General features: G+C 46.2%; 2 protein-coding genes across 2 annotated transcripts; one reads left to right on the forward strand and one right to left on the reverse strand.

Moving 5' to 3' along the window:
- Nucleotides 1–4,602: 4,602 nt before the first annotated feature.
- GMPR2 (guanosine monophosphate reductase 2) lies at nucleotides 4,603–11,102 on the forward strand (the record flags this gene model as incomplete). The annotated part of the gene is made up of 9 exons (XM_084239826.1): nucleotides 4,603–4,689; nucleotides 4,963–5,082; nucleotides 7,464–7,547; nucleotides 8,541–8,714; nucleotides 9,470–9,551; nucleotides 9,638–9,744; nucleotides 9,908–9,950; nucleotides 10,597–10,756; nucleotides 10,913–11,102. The coding sequence occupies 9 exons, from the start codon at nucleotides 4,603–4,605 to the stop codon at nucleotides 11,100–11,102; spliced, it is 1,047 nt and encodes a 348-aa protein (XP_084095952.1).
- Nucleotides 11,103–12,021: 919 nt separating this feature from the next.
- TINF2 (TERF1 interacting nuclear factor 2) lies at nucleotides 12,022–14,246 on the reverse strand (the record flags this gene model as incomplete). Its single annotated transcript, XM_084239824.1, has 9 exons — nucleotides 12,022–12,120; nucleotides 12,256–12,347; nucleotides 12,450–12,517; nucleotides 12,608–13,058; nucleotides 13,217–13,313; nucleotides 13,401–13,508; nucleotides 13,588–13,689; nucleotides 13,803–13,907; nucleotides 14,055–14,246. The coding sequence occupies 9 exons, from the start codon at nucleotides 14,244–14,246 to the stop codon at nucleotides 12,022–12,024; spliced, it is 1,314 nt and encodes a 437-aa protein (XP_084095950.1).
- Nucleotides 14,247–16,534: the final 2,288 nt, after the last annotated feature.

Consider the following 16,534-nt stretch of genomic DNA (forward strand, 5'->3'; position numbering starts at 1 on the left):
AATTCCATTCCTGTGTATTTACCCAAAGGAAATGAAAACATGTCCACAAAAAGACTTGTATAACAGTGTTATAGGAGCCTTATTCATAATAGCCAGAAACTGGAAACAATCCAAACGCCCATCAATAGAAGAATGGATGAATAAATTGTGATACAGTCATCCAATGGAATACTACTTGGTAAGGACAAGAGACATAATACTGAGTGAAAAAAGCCAGACACAAAAACTGTATGTCATATAATCCCATTTATATAAAATTATAAAACAAGCACAATTAACCTATGGATCTTTTAGAGTGCAGGGGTAAAAATGTTCTACATCTTGTGGTTCCACAGGTGAATTGAACATTAAGAACTTTTGCCTTAGAAGAGCTAAAAAGAAACTTCTCTGAAGAGGAAATGCAAATGGCCAACAGGCATATGAAAAAATGTTCAACATCACTTGCCATCAGGGAAATGCAAATCAAAACTACCATGAGATACCATCTTACACCAGTGAGAATGGCACATATTAAAAAAACTAGCAACAACAAATGCTGGCGAGGGTGTGGAGAAAAAGGAACTCTTCTGCACTGTTGGTGGGAGTGCAAACTGGTCCAACCACTGTGGAGAGCTGTGTGGAGATTTCTGGACCTACTAAACATAGAGCTTCCATATGATCCAGCAATTCCACTCCTAGGTATTTACCCAAAGGACACAGAAACATCAATTCCAAAGAACACCTGCACCCCTATGTATATAGCAGCACTGTTTACAATAGCTAAGCTTTGGAAACAACCCAAATGCCCAAAAATAGATGACTGGATCAAGAAGATGTGGTACATATATACCATGGAATATTATTCAGCATTCAAAAAAGATAAACACATGCAATTTGCAGCAACATGGATGGCGCTGGAAGGGATCATGCTCAGCGAAATAAGCCAAAAAGAAAAAGAAAAATACCGGATGGTCTCACTCATAGCAGGAATCTAGAAAACTTAAATAAGGGACCAGGAAAATGAATAACTATAAGAAAGTGAAAATCAAAATCAACAAAAAACTATGAACCAGAGACACTTTTAGGGGGGCGGGGGCGGGAGGGGAGGGATTGGGGTCAGAATGGGGGGGCTGCAATTGTATGGGGAATATAACAATAAAATTTATAAAAAAAAATAAATAAATTACTTTCCTACAAAAAAAAAATTAAATTAAATTAAAAAAAAAAAAAAAAGAACTTTTGCCTTATTCTATGTTAAAAAAAAAAAATTGAAAGTTGGGGCTCAGAAAGTTGCCCAAAGTAATCTGCCAAGGTTATCAGTGCAGGATCTGGGGCTAGGGAGTAATATGATGAAAGTTTAAAGAAAAGCTGTACACTATGATTCTGTATATCATGTCTTGGTTTAGACTCTAAATTTTGGAGGGAGTATAGCAGTAGAAAAACTTGGTTAAAGGTATCACAGAGAAATAAAAAATTAAGTTCATGAGACCCCAGATCTAAATAAGGGTAATGAGAATGGAAAGAAAATGAAGCACAAAGATTGTCAAGGGAAAAATTAAGTTCTATAAGGAAAATGACTCAAACAAACTGGGTTCCAGACACTTGGCAGAATGATGGGCACAATGTATGCGATGAGTACTGGGAAAATGACATAAGACAGAAGATGATGTATTTAATTTTTGAGCAATGGAAATGAGCTATCCAGAGAATATTTAACTCAAAAGGGATTTACTTGTTAAGGATTGCAGAAAGAGATACAGAAGAATTAAGCTAGCTACATGGAGATGACAGCTGAAGAAAAATTTGCAAAGGAATCCTAATAAAACATTATCATTTCCATAGTAATTAACAACTAATTGCTTTTAAATGTATTTAACATATAATAAAGACATGCATTAAAAAAAGAGATGGAGGATAGAGAAACAGAAAGGAAAGTGGTTTGAGAAAAGAGAATTTGAGAGAAGTACTAAATAAAGATGGATTCAAATAAAGAACCCAAATCTAGCGCTTCATTACTCAAACTGTAGTCCCCAGACAAGCATAACTTAGTTAAAAAAGGCCAAACTAACATTACTCTGCATCAATTGTCAAGCCATCTGGGAGCATGTTAAAAATGCAGCGTCTAGGGTCTCATCCCAGACGCAGTTAATTAGAAGCAACATTTGAACAAGATCCCCAAATGATTAAGCACTTTAAAGGTTAGAAGCCCATCTAGATTACAGTATTCTTTTTAATGCAGATCTTAACCCATTAGAGGGTTATGCAATAAACAGAATAGAACTGAAAATATCTGACATAGTAAGCTTTCTGTACGGGACATAAGTTTTTGAGTGTGGGTTGGAATTTGAACGTTTACTATACTTGAACACAAGTATAGTAATCTTCTCTTTGGATGAAGAGTGTACTAAGAGGATATTACAAGCCATAGGCATTGAAAAAACAAAAGCATTTATCTTGCTAGTGTTTTTTATATTTTGACAGTGACCCTTATTAAGATATACATATTAAGAAATACATTAACTATTAACACATACATGTATAATACACATGCAAGATGGATAAACATGTCACAAAAAATACTCTTACCCAGGAATATACCAATAATTCTATTCTTTTTTTTTAATTGTGGGTTGCCTGTGACCCACTGACTCATTCTTTGATTTCACAATCAGTGACTCTTTTATAGGTCACTAATCAAAGTTTGAAAATGATTTTAAACATGCTGTTTGGTCTCAACCTTAAGAGAAAGGACTGAAGAGAAGGTTTAGAATGGTTATTATGTATGGTAAATACACTAAGGATACACTAACGATAACTTACTTGGCAGTAAAAAGGCCAAACTAACATTACTCTGCATGAATTCTTAGTTTTGTCTCTGTCTGAAGGTACAAAAGAAGTAACAGCAGACAGGACTAATGAGGGCTAGGAACTGGTGAAAAAAGAACCATGGGAGTTGAGATATGGAGTTAAAGAAAACACTGCTAGTAACAAGAACTAGGGCCCTAGGAACTTCCTGCCTCAGTCAAGAAGTGAGGCTGGTCCAGGATGCCCGGCTCAGAAAGGCGGGTGCTGCCCGGTAACATTCCCAGCTTTGATTCCTGAAGGTGGGCTGAGATACAGCTTGGCGACAACCAACAAAAGCTTAGTCTAGGCCCTGCGAAGCCCCTGCATCCCCCCGCCAACGTTTTGGGGAATGCTCGGAAGCATCCTATGTTGGGGGGGGGGTGGAAACAGCAGAATCCCGAACATGAAGAAAGGAGATCAGGGCTAATTCCAAAAATCCGAGAGAGGGGATTCAAGCTGCTGCTAGACCTTCTCTAGGACCGCAGGGTTTCGAGTACAGACACACCGGACAAAGGTGGCCTCCTTCTGGGGCAGCCCTGGCAGGAAAGCGGGAATAGCAGAGACCCCGGGGTCGTCGGCTAGCCAGTCCCCAGCTCTCAAAGCCCCTTAGGGGCCCCCTAATTTCCCATCACCCCTCGCGCAGCGCCTTGAGGTTGTCAGCGCCCTCCAGGCTCTGGAAAGGCGTGGTTCGCCTTCCCTGCTCCTCCCAAAGGCACGGCGGTCAGCCCAGTACCACTGCGCCTTGCCAAGGCTGGAGGTGCTCCCACCTTCACTTTAATAAGCATCTTCTTCCCAGTTTGGGGCTGCACACAGATAAATTCCTGCTTCTACCGCTGCGGTCGCCGCCGCCGCTTCCCAGCACTCTGCCTGCAGGAGTCAGTTCTGCTTCCGGGTCATGATCTGGCCCCACCCACCCTAGCCCGGCCTTCTTCCCACCGCGTTCCCGAAAGGCCCAGGAGTGCTCCACGTTTCGCTTCAATGGCGTCGTGAATGAAAAGAAGGCGGTCAGCTTAGTTACGGCAGAGGTGACCCTCCCGCGATTCTCAGAGTCCCTGGCGAGCCCGGGCTCGTGGAAAGGGGCTGAGCGAACTCTTAGGCCAAAGGGCCGTCCCGCGCGTTCCACCCTGGGAGTTGTAGTCCCCAGTGCCTCAGCTCTAACGGCAACCTCAGTGTGTGAACTTGGTTACCCACAAGGCCCCCCCGGAAGCTGCCATTGCTGGACTAATCGGACTCGCCGGCAATTAGCCGAGCTTATTTCTGTGACCCAGAAGCCTTTGCGGGGTCGCGCGAGGAAAGTTGCTAAGGGGCGCTGCGGTCAACTGCCGCCTGGGCCAAGGCGACAGGAAGTGAGTACCCTTATTCCGGAAGCTGGTTGTGGGATTACCCCCACCCCTCCCCCCATTACTTCGAGCCCTCCCAAATCAACCTCTTATTCCAACTGCTCTTTGCAGGGACAGGGAAAAGGAAGAGTAGCAGGATAAATAATGCACCTTTTTAGGACCACTCATGACTCCATCCCAGTTTTTTGCTCCAATAAATAGTACCTGGGATGGAGACAACGAGAGTAATCGCAATCATGGGATGGGTCAGAGGTGACAGTCTTGAGGGACCAACGTCTTAACCTATGCCCCGATTTTCCAAGTTTAAGCGAGGAGAGGGATGAACTCCGCCACTAGCCCCAACTGAGCATTAGGCCTAGAGGGAGAATGGTTCAACTTACGCTCCTAAACTTTCCCACCTTCCTGCCTTCAGATTCCTCGAGACCCATAGGCCCACAACATGCCTCACATTGACAGCGGCATCAAACTGGACTTCAAGGATGTCCTGTTGCGCCCCAAACGCAGCACTCTTAAGTCACGAAGTGAGGTGAGCCTTCTTCCCTGGTTGCTCCTTCATTCAAGCTCCTTCTGGGCCAGGACTGAAAAATACACTGACCCTTGTATTCCTTCAAGAGGAGTACAAGTCTCACAGTAATAATAGAAAGATTAGATGCAGGCAAACATCTTTTCTAGATCTTTAGCTTGCTGTGTAATTGGATGTGTTCATCATGCCACATTATGCCAGTATGTTTGTTATAGGACTTGACAGTATTTTTTTTTTTTTTAATGAAATGTTTCAGTTTCCTGTTCGTGTCTGCAGGTGGATCTCACAAGATCCTTTTCATTTCGCAACTCCAAGCAGATGTACAATGGGATCCCCATTATTGCTGCCAATATGGATACTGTAGGCACCTTTGAGATGGCCAAGGTTCTCTCTAAGGTAGGACTTCCCTAAAACTCCTTCCTCAGTTATGCCCAGTTTTGTAAGCTGTTTGCAGAGGTATCTACACCCCCATCCTTTTTCCACATAAGCTTTCTGGCAGTTAAAAGTAAGGGTGCTCTAATTCTTACCCCCTCACTCCCAGGACTAAGGCCCTTTTATCCGATGTTCAAAGAAACATCTGAGTTACTGAGATTTAAGTTTTGCCCTCATTTTTCTGATATGAGAACTTTCCCTTTTCTCCTATCCAGTAATAGATTCATCCTGCCAACTCTTCCTACCACCCACCTCCTCCACATCACATGCAACTCTCCACTATAGCACAGTTCAGGATACTAAGCATTCACTGTTTTAGTCCAGAAACTAAATACAGTTAGAGCATTAAAAAATTCCTAACTCGAAGATTCTAGAGAGAATCAGCTTAATTTTCTTTTATGCCTCTTTTTATTTTAATCTCCCGCTAATTTATTTTAAGCCCTAGGTCCTGGGAGTATTTGGGATCTGCCCAAAATGGAATTTTTTTTCTTATATACAGGTTATTGTTCACTTTCAAAATGGAAGATGGTGCTCCTGTCAGCAATATTACCTGCTTCTGTACTTGTAGTCAGAACTATCTACATGGAGGTAGTTACTCTAGGCACCCCGAGAACATATGCACTCTTCTGGTTAATCCGTGTAGCCCTGCTGCTTGATGGATTCTGTTACCACTTGTGACTGTTAGTCTTAAGGACTTCATCTCCCTTTCTCTATTTTTGATTGCTGTAAGTCTGTGTGGAATGTGTTGTCATTTTTCTGAAATTGATAGTCATGCAGTTTTAGTACTGTTTTGCTGTTGTCATTCATTAACTGCTTAGGAATCCTGCTGTTGACCACTGTCTGTGTGTTGTGTCCATAAGGTTGGGGAATGGTGAGTCTGACTTGAACATTAACAGTCATGCTGTAATAATGGACCTTGTTTTTTTTTTATTTTTTTATAGAGGCATGTTTTTAATTTATTTGTTTGTTTGTTTGTTTTTGTTTATACATGCACTGGGTACAGTCAGAAGCGCGGGAGGGAGTGAGAATTCACCAGAGCCACAGCGGGGAGCAGAGCAGGCAGAGGGACCGAAGTACACTGCTGAGGGGAGCAGCGGGCGGCAGGAGAGGTCTACACACCATGTGGGACCCGCCTCCGGTGGCCAGGGAGCAGCCGGGGATCAAACCGGCGCCGCAGAGGCCGCGGGCAGCTTCGCAACCCAGCGCTCAACCGCTGCGCCACTGGGGAGGCCTTAATGGACCTTGTTTTGATGCTTTATGTTGAGACTGTCTTTTCAGTACCGTTGATGAGTGCTGAAGAAATCAGATTTTAGAGATAGAGCCAAGTCTCACAGTAATAATAGAAAGATTAGATGCAGGCAAGCATCTTTTCTAGATCTTTAGCTTGCTGTGTAATTGGATGTGTTCATCATACCACACTATGCCAGTATGTTGACAGTCAGCTTACCAACTAGAGTGATTTTTCTTTTTCAGCATGTTAAGAGCAAAGTGTTACTGAGAAAGCAGAATTCAATATAAGCTTCTGCTGGTAGCACTGATGATGGTGATCTCTGAGTATAGCAGAAGCTGCTGCTGGCTTGTATGTGACATCCTTTTATTTCTTGACAGTTGCAAGATTTGTGCTGTCGCAGTCACCTGCTGCCTCTTGTTTGTATACCTGCATCTTTAAAGTGCCAATGTTCACAGTAGCCTTTGGGTGCCTTTCTCAAAATATTACTGTATTGCTTGCGATTTGCTGAGCTAAAGTATACAAGAATTTGAACTTGGTTGAAAAACTTTGCAGTTTGGTCATATCGCAAGAAAATTTTTGCTTCATTGTAGTGGAGATAAAGATTATGATAGTACTTTACTCATTCTGTTAGCTTTAAGGCCTTACCTTTTATGAGCATTTAGACCCACTGAATTATTACTGTTAAAGAGACCAGAAGATATCAAAAATTGGTGAGTGCAGTACCAGGTTACCATAGTAGGAGGGATGAGTCTGCTGCAGACACGGGCTCTGTTCAGCCTCCTCATGATTCTTACCAACCACTTGTCCCACTGCACCAGCAGCTTGTCCTTGTCATCCTTTAAGATAGAAGCACTGTATGTGCTGGCAGGTGAAATCCAGTCCAGATGACTTAGTACTTTGGTGGGAGTATTTGACAAGAATCAGTTTATGGTAAAAGCCCTATTGGGATTTCTTTGTAGGGAGAATAATGATTGACTTAAAAATTCTAACTTAATCCTGACTTCTTGCAAACTTCAGTCCTTTTCTCCCTTAGAATGGTATAAAGGTCTGCGTCTAGAAAAAGTGACTTGTATAAAATTCTTTCCTTTTTGACAACTCTTTTTCTTCTCCTTAGTTCTCCCTCTTCACTGCTGTCCATAAATACTACAACCTCAAGCAGTGGAAAGAGTTTGCTAGCCAGAATCCTGACTGTCTAGAGGTAACACTGGGTCTACCGTGGTTCTTTCTTCATCCCAGTTTTCCAGTAATCTTTTTTTTTTTTTTTTAAGATTTATTTATTTATTTATGCAAGCACTGGGTATAGTCAGAAGCATGAGAGGGTAAGAGAATTCACCAGAGCCAGAGCGGAGAGCAGAATAGCAGACTGACGAAGTATTCGGCTGAGGGGAGCAGCGGGCGGCAGGAGAGGTCTGCGTGCCATGTGGGACCCTCACCCGGCGGCCGGGGATCAAACTGGCACTGCAGAGCCTGCGAGCAGCTTCGCAACCCAGTGCTCAACTGCTGCGCCACTGGGGAGGCCCTCCAGTAATCTTATTTTTTTTTTTTTTTTAAGATTTATTTATTTATTTATTTATACAAGCACTGGGTACAGTCAGAAGCACGGGAGGGTGAGAGAATTCACCAAAGCCAGAGCGGGGAGCAGAGCAGGCAGAAGGACTGAAGTACACTGCTGAGGGGAGCAGCGGGCAGCAGGAGAGGTCTGTGCGCCATGTGGGACCCTCCTCAGGTGGCCGGGGAGCAGCCGGGGATCAAACCAGCGCTGCAGAGGCTGTGGGCAGCTTCGCAACCCAGCGCTCAACCGCTGCGCCACCAGGGAGGCCCATAATCTTTTTTTTTTTAAAGATTTATATTAATTATGCATACAAGAACTGGGGTGTAGGCCAGAGGTGCAGGGTGAAAGGATTCACCAGAGACAGAGTGTGGGGCAGAACAGGCATATCTACTGAAATACACTGCTGAGGGGAGCAGCAGGCGGGACTGGAGAGGTCTGTAGTGCCATGGGGGTCTACTCCCTGGTTGGGACTGAACTTGGGCTACAGTGGCTGGCAAAAGCTTGATAGCGCTGAGACTTTAATCCCTGCACCACCTGGGAGGCCCCTCTTTTGTGTGTTTTTTTTTTTTTTTTTTTACTCCCTGGGGACCAGCCGTTGCCTCCATATGCCACAGGCTAAGGCCTTTGTTGCTCCCACAGAATCTGGCTGTCAGCTCAGGCACAAGCTCTTCTGACTTTGAGCAACTGAAAGAGATCTTGGAGGCTATTCCCCAGGTGAAATATATCTGCCTGGATGTGGCAAATGGCTACTCTGAACACTTTGTTGAGTTTGTCAAGGATGTGCGGAAGTGCTTCCCCAGCCACACCATCATGGTATGTTTCTGTTACCCTGTGGTTGATGTACTCCTCTCCCTCTCCTTCCATGCCTTTTTGTATGTCTCCCCTGCTGCATTATGACTTATTTAATCATGTTGCTGAGTGAAAATCCATGGTTCCATGCTAAAATTTTTGATGCAGGTGATGTCCCTGCACCGCAATGGGATATTTATCCCACTATGATGGGATATTTTGCACCATACACACCTGTGGTACATATATACCTGCCCACTGATAGGGACATGTACTACAGTCATACAGAGGGTCACATGAAATGATGCTTTATTGTTTTGATAAACTTGGGGGAGTGATAACAAAGCTTCACTTTCTTCACAGCATTAGGGCGTCTCTGTATTGTCCAGTAAAAACAAAGTGTTGTGCAGATGAGTATTTAGTCTCAATATCAAGTCTTCCCCCTTTCCCTGAAGTCATGACAGCTTAAGGACAGGATATGTTTGGGTCTCCTGGCAGGGAGAGGGAGATAAATCTACTGTAAACCAGATCTGACTTTGGTCCAGTTGGATCCCAGCTTTACCTCAGTGCAACAGTGACACTGGCCATTTACTCTCTACCTCAGTGTGGGAGGCAGCACTCTTTCAAATGGTTGTTCTAGAAGTCTGCAGAGGGGCCAGCAGAGGGAACCCAGGTACCCTTCTTTATACTACTAGTGCAAAGTCATGTCTCAGACATACCAAGCCGCTGCTTCTCTTATTTCCAAACCTAAGAATGCTGTTTTGATTGCTCTGTCTCAGGCAGGGAATGTGGTAACAGGAGAGATGGTGGAAGAGCTGATCCTCTCTGGGGCTGACATCATCAAAGTGGGTATTGGACAAGGTAATCTAGTTCTTGGGGGGCCACTGGCTACCCTTTCATCAGCAAACACCGGTGGAGTACTTTACTCTTTCTTGTGTTCTTCTCAGGCTCTATGTGTACCACCAGGACGAAAACCGGAGTGGGGTACCCACAGCTCAGCGCAGTGATGGAATGTGCAGACGCTGCTCATGGCCTTAAAGGCCACATCATTTCAGTAAGTCCCAAGGGCAGGGCAGAGTATGCAGTTTCCAAAACATCTGGTTTTCTGCTGGGTATGGAGGCTGTGGCAGAGGTGAATAAGGACTCCAAGGTTCCTCTTAGTTCTGAAGTGGGCTGATGGAATCCATGCTCTTTTCATAGAGGTCCTTATTTTGCAGGATGGAGGCTGCAGCTGTCCCGGGGATGTGGCTAAGGCTTTTGGTAAGGATGTTGAGAGGGCACAATGGGAGGATCCTGTAGAAAAGGATGGACCACCTCTGAGGGTTTAGGATCAGGCTAGAAAGGCTAAGGAAACCACTCATATTCTGTAATATTAACTGGTCACCCTGAAGCCTATGATGTCACCTGGTCAAGCCAGCAGGCTGCAGGTATGCTCCAGGACCATCTCACCATCCTTTGGATTGCTGGACAATGCCTGAGCCCCACCCCAGATGTACAGATTTGGCTTTGGGGAGTAGGGCTGTAAACTTGCAATTCCACAGCTTCCCAGAGGATCCCTGCTCACAATAATCTTGGAAAACTTTTCTCTTGAGACACTGGTAGTTAGTCATGCTCATCTGGGCACAGTAAAAGGAAATGACTAGAAGATGGCAAGTGTAGCAAGGAGAGAGCACAAGCCAGGCAGAGCATCTCCAGATTTCTCTTTTTAAATTCATGAGGAAATCCGGCTCACTGAGTAGAGGACAGGGCAGAACAGGCCTGTGGGGATGAGGGACCAGCCAGGGAAACAAAACCAGGGAAATGGTGGATTCATTTTCAGGACTGAGAATTTGGTAGGAGTTGCTTCTGAGGGTGGACATGTGGGTACCTAGACAGATTCATCTCTTTCCCTTCTTGATGCTGGCAGGGGCAGGGGCTGACTTTGTGATGCTGGGTGGCATGCTGGCTGGGCACAGTGAGTCAGGTGGTGAGTTCATCGAGAGAAATGGCAAGAAGTACAAACTCTTCTATGGAATGACTTCTGAAGTGGCCATGAAGAAGTATCCTGGGGGCGTAGCTGACTACAGGTATACATGGAGGCCAGCAGCAGTGGGTGGCTGCTGGGAGATGGATGGTACAGTTCTTGGGAGAAAAGTGGTAAACCGGGTCAGAATGCTAGAGACTGGGGAAGAGTCTTAAGGAATGGGCTTAAGGAATTCAGAAGGAGTTTTTCCTACTCTAAGGGCCTCTGAAGGAAAGACAGTGGAGGTGCCCTTTAAAGGGGACGTGAAATATACCATCCAGGACATCCTCGGAGGCGTCCGGTCCACATGTACCTACGTGGGGGCAGCTAAGCTGAAGGAGCTGAGCCGGAGAACTACCTTCATCCGTGTCACCCAGCAGGTGAATCCCATCTTCAGTGAGGCGAGCTAGACCCTGGCAGCTCTGCCTTCCCAAGGCATCAGCACCCACCACAGGGCGTCCCAAGTGGGCTTCTCACTTGTGCCAGCTCCTTATTACTCATTATTTCCTGGTACCTTACTCCTGAGGGCTCCTGCAGTAATCTTGTACTTTTCTGTCTGCACAAGTGCCTAGGGCACTCAATGGGGAGGAAATAAAGAAGAAAGGCTGAGGAAAGTAAGATAATCAATTCAAAATCTGAGGACCCAGCATCCTGAAGATAAGCGGTAAAGATGCTGGTTCACATATAAGTGTTTTATATGGCCTTAGTCTGGAAGAGGTAGGCTTTAAGAATCATATTTTGTTAATCACTTTCATTATGAGTAAAAAGCTCAGAGAAAGTGTTTATACATTCAAATACTGTAATAAAGAGCAATCCAATGAGGTAAAGAGATTCTGAAGTTTTTGAACAAGGCCCGGCATCTGGGTGCTGCAAGCAGCACCCCACCAGTTGGCTCCAGCAGAAGCAAGGACAATGAGTACTTTCCCCATGAAATGTCTTCATTCTAGTGTCCTGACCCCCAGCAGGTAACATAGCAGCATGAGAATGTACAAAGTGTATTCTGGCATGAAGACACACACACAGATATTTTCAGAATAGCCAAAGGAAATTTCCTTTCTATGCTTTTAGCCATAGAGAAGCCAGTTCTGTTTTTAAGGAATGCCACACTCTGACCTTAAAGCAGCCTTCATTCCCCTCCTCATACCCAAAACAGTGTTTCAATAAATCCAAAGTAATCACTAAACATTACAAAGTAATTTGAGCAATGTGTAGTCAGGCCACCCACTGGGCTTTCACTGTATTCCCAATAAACTGTGTAGAGCTGAGGAGGAAGGAGACAAGCAGAGGGTACTCCAGTCCTATCACCAGTGTCTCGAGCTGTCTATATGGTCATAGGATGGGCTGCACTGGGGCCAGAAGGGGGAGGTATTCACAGAAGGTGGGGATCAGGGTGTCAAACTTTGTCTTCTGATAGTTTTCCAGAGACTCCTGCAGAGAAGGGAGCAGGGAGATCCTATCACCACCCGGAACCATTCCCTGAGCCCTCCATGTTCTGGAACATGTGGGTCTCTCAGTTTTGTTCTGCCCATCCCTTTTCCCAACTTCCTAGTCCTTCCTACTCACCTTTCCTTCCCCCTGGCCATTTTCTTCCTCGTCAGAGTCCAAAACCAAGTCCCCTATGGTAATGACAGAGCTGCACAGAGATGGAGGACACACTGCAAAAAAGAAACAAGTCAAACTACTCTTCTAGATGAACATGGGCCCTCAAGAATCCAAAAGATGAGGCGTCCGACCTAGACCCAACTCAGGAAACCTACCTGGTGTCATCGTCCTAGGGGGCGATAATGACAGTCTTAAGGGGTTCATGGGATCATCCATGCAATTCCTGAAGTGGGAGCAAGCAAAGAAGATAGGGTGAAGGGAAAGCAGGCGAGGATGTGCTGTTGGTAGGGAGAAGCAACTCTGTACCACTCACTCCTTTTGCTCTGAGGCAAACAGGTCAACTGGGCTCTCCAGTGCTCTTTCACCTATTGTCTGGGACGGGCCCTTGGCAGTGGAACCTGTTCTCTTGCCCACAGCACTTGCTGGATCTGCCATGTGCGTCCCTTGTTCTTCTCTCTCCTCAGGTTTAGATATGACCTGGGTTGGTGAGCCCAGATTCCTAAAGGGGTACAGCATGACTGTGGGGCGCTCCTTATGGCCTCCCTTAGTGGATGCCCATCGGGACTGGATTCTTCTCCGACCTAGAGGGGCTAGATTGAAGTGGTGGCCAGCTAAAAGTTCTGGGTGCTTCCTTAAGGCTGCTCCCTGAGGAAGGTATGGATCAGGCTTGGCTTTTGGCAGAGGATTGTGGAGTGCTAATCTTGGTTGCTGAGGACTCTGCTCCATGGGCTCTGTCATGTCCACTGAATCAGTAAGCGAGCACTCTGAAAAGAAAAGGAACCTCCTTATAAAGAGAACAGATGATAGATGAACTCTGCCTGGTTTCCTGTGCCTCAGATCCATGTAACCCTTCCAATGGGTTGTCTCAAAAGGCTAAACACCCTACTCCCAAATTCCTAGTATGCCCAAATGGTCCTGGTACCTGGTAGTGGCCACCTCATGTCCACCGCATAATGGTTCAAGGCACAAGAAGAAGTGATAGAAACTCCAGGCTGCATCCAACTGAGCACATCCTGAAGCTGTGGGCAGGGAGAGAGGCATGAAAACCACTGTTTTTGATATAACTACCCCACACTCTGCCCTTCTGTGTTTTGCCCCAATAAAACCTGCTGTGCTTGCAGTGCAGGAAGTGCTTTTTCCAGCTGACACAAGTATTCAAAAAACAGCTTTTCCATAGCAGCAAGAAAGGATTCCCCATATTCTTGTGCAAGATCCTGCAGGTGGGGAAGAAGCAGGTCAGGAAAGGACTAGACAAAATAGCCACATGGCAACTAACAAACGAGCCAGTCTCACCTGCAGCTTTGAAGTCAAATCTACAGGGCCCTCTGCTAGCTGCTTCACCTGCTGGCAAAAGGTTTCCCGTGCCTCTGAAATCTTCCTCAGATCCTGCTTTGTCTGTTGAGGGTAAGGAGTTAAAGGGAGTTAGGGGACCAGAATACAGTGGCTGGGATGAGTAATTCTGTTACAACTGTTAACTGAGATTAGTATTTCTTCCCGGGATTACTCACGGCTTTGGGATCCCGCACTACAAGTCCGGATTCAGGGAAATGGTGATGCAGGGCATTGAGAACCTGGGCCCAAGGCCGATTCTGCAGGATCAGCTCCACCACGACCTGTGAACCGTACTGAGCTCAAAATCTCTACTTCGGGGTAAGCTGCCCTTTTCCAACTGGATCCCCCCTCAAAACGTTGTTGTTGTCAGATTCCCGCATCCCACCCCTCCCCTCTCCCGCTCTTCCAAGTCCTGCTGGCTCCAATACCTTGGCCTTGAGGCCCATACACAGACGTTCGTGGTGCCGGTAGCGAACCAAGCCCGGGGCAGCAGCGCGCAGGCATTGCAGAAACTCTAATACTCGCGGAAAGTGCTCCACGCTGCGTCTGCGCACCACAAGCCAGCTGGCGGCAGCGGCGAAGCGCAGGGCAGCCGGGCCAGCCCCCACGGGCGTACCCATGGCCTAGGGCCCCATCGCAGGGGCAGTCCCTTCAGGTTCCTTCCGCCACGACGAAGCTTTCCAGCTCCTACTAGGGGCGGGGCTTCTGGTGGGCCTCGGCGCCTCGGTTATTTCGAGCTGCGCCGGGTACTTGGCGACCCGGCTCACAGACCTTCTAGGGACAGGCCCCCGGAACTCTGGAGGCCTTTAGTTGGGCCCGGAGCCCCACTGGCGAAGGCGGCAAGCGGTGCTGGCACCAGGGCCCCCTGCTCGCGCGCCGCCGCAGGCTCGCAGCCGAGAGCCACCTCGCTTCCGGCTCCGGGCCGGTTTCCTGCTCCGGGAAAGTGCGGCGGCGGCGGGGAGCCAATGGGCGGGCGGGCGGTCCCGTGACGCGGCGCCACAGGCCACGCCGCGCCGGCCGGGCCGAGCCCGCCGCGGTCCTGCCAGGCTGTGGTGACCGCGGGCTCAGCCGTCCTGGAACCTGCCTGCTTGGTGGGGGCTACAGAGAAGTCGCGGCCAACTCTAAGGCTGGACCTCCTAGTCTGTAGATCTCCTTGCCCTCCTCGTCGCCTTCACCCTTTGAAGTCCCAGGCCCCAAACCAGCCCCTGCAGTGCCTTCCCAGGTGACTCGGCGCTTCCAATAAAGATTCAGCCGCCCCCTTTACAGAGCAGGAGAGGGCGCTCGCCCTTTAGAAAGGAATACAACAGTGTGAGAAAAGATTTGTGAGATCGTTAACCTGGTATTCTCTGTATGGTGAAACTGGAGGTCGTTTTTTGGATACTGTTCTGTTTGATGTCGAGGTCTGCTGAGCCATGTGGGTATCTCCCTGGCTGGGGATCGAACCCTTGCTGCGGTGGCTGCTGATAGCTTCATAGGTTGTGTCTTAACCCCTTGTGCCACCAGAGAGGCCGTTTGATGTCTTTTTTAAAAAAAATCACAGTTTGAAAATAAACCGATAAAAGTTTTTCTTTTGAATTTCTGTCCTAGTTCAGTCTAACGTAATTGTTTTGCTGGCCTGTCTCCTTGTCACCCTTCCTGGGGTCTCTCCCTATTTCCATCTCCCCAGACAGCGCCTGACACACAGCGTACAGACTTTGTTGACGGAATTACCTGTCCTGCTACCTTACAGGCAGTTAATGGAACTAACCATTATTTGGAGCATCTCCTTTTCTAAAGGTCGTGGTTTCTCCCTGTCTCTCCCCAAGATCAGTCTTCTGAGGTGATCCACACATTCAGCTGACTGCAGGAACTCTACTTAGAGGTTCCAAAGCACCCCACATTGGACATGTATGAAATTCTAGTTACTTTCCTTTTAAATTTTATTTCCCTAAAGTTCTTCCTTTATGTTGCCCCAAGTTTCTGACCTATATCGTTTTTTTTCTTTCTGAAGAATTTCTCTTAACATGTCTTGCGAGTCAGATCTGGTGACAAAGTACCTTAATTTTTGTTTGAGAAAGTATTCAGGATCATTTTACTAAATCAGAAGTCTAGATTGGTGGACTTTTTTCTTTCAGTATATTAAACAGCTCCATCTCTTCTTGTTTGCATGGCTTCTGGAGTCCAATATAATTCTTATTTCTGTTCCACTATAAGTAACTTGTACCTCGCTACCTTCATTATCAAAATTCTTTCAAAATTTTCTTTTTCTTTTCTTTTCTTTTTTTCAGTTTGAATGATAGGCATAGATTTATCCTGTTTGGTGTTTTCTGAACTTCCTAGGTCTGTGTTTGGTGTCTATCATTAATTATCAGGCTGCAAATATTTCTTTTCTTCTGGTATCCTTATTATGCATATACAACACTGTTGTAAATGTCCCATAGTTCTTTGATATTTTATTGTTTTATCATTCTTTTTTCTTTGCACTTCAGTTTTGAACATTTCTGTTGACCTGTCTTGAAGTTCATTGATTCTTTCCTCAGTTCATATCCAATCTTTGAGCCCATCGAAGATATTCATCATTATAGTTATGGTGTTATTTATTCCAGGCATTTCCTTTCAGTTCTTATTTTGCATCTCTCTGCTTATATTACCTACCTGTTCCAGGACCAGAAATGCCACATGTATCCCCTGTACAGACCATGGAGCCATAATCCTTGTTCTGGGATGGACTGACAGATGGACAGAATAACTACTTCATTACAAAATAGTTTATTAGCATTTGTGATGCCCAGTGCAAGTGAAGATCAGCCCCCTCTCCAGGTGCCCCGGCCTCTCCACCTGAGCCCCTAGGGGGCTGCTCTGCAGTGAGCCTGTCTTGAAGCAGTGTCCATGTTCATCAAACTCCAGTCCAATTGCTCCTGGCCCAGGG

Source organism: Talpa europaea (genome assembly GCF_964194135.1).
Source record: "Talpa europaea genome assembly, chromosome: 8".
NCBI classification, from domain to species: domain Eukaryota; kingdom Metazoa; phylum Chordata; class Mammalia; order Eulipotyphla; family Talpidae; genus Talpa; species Talpa europaea.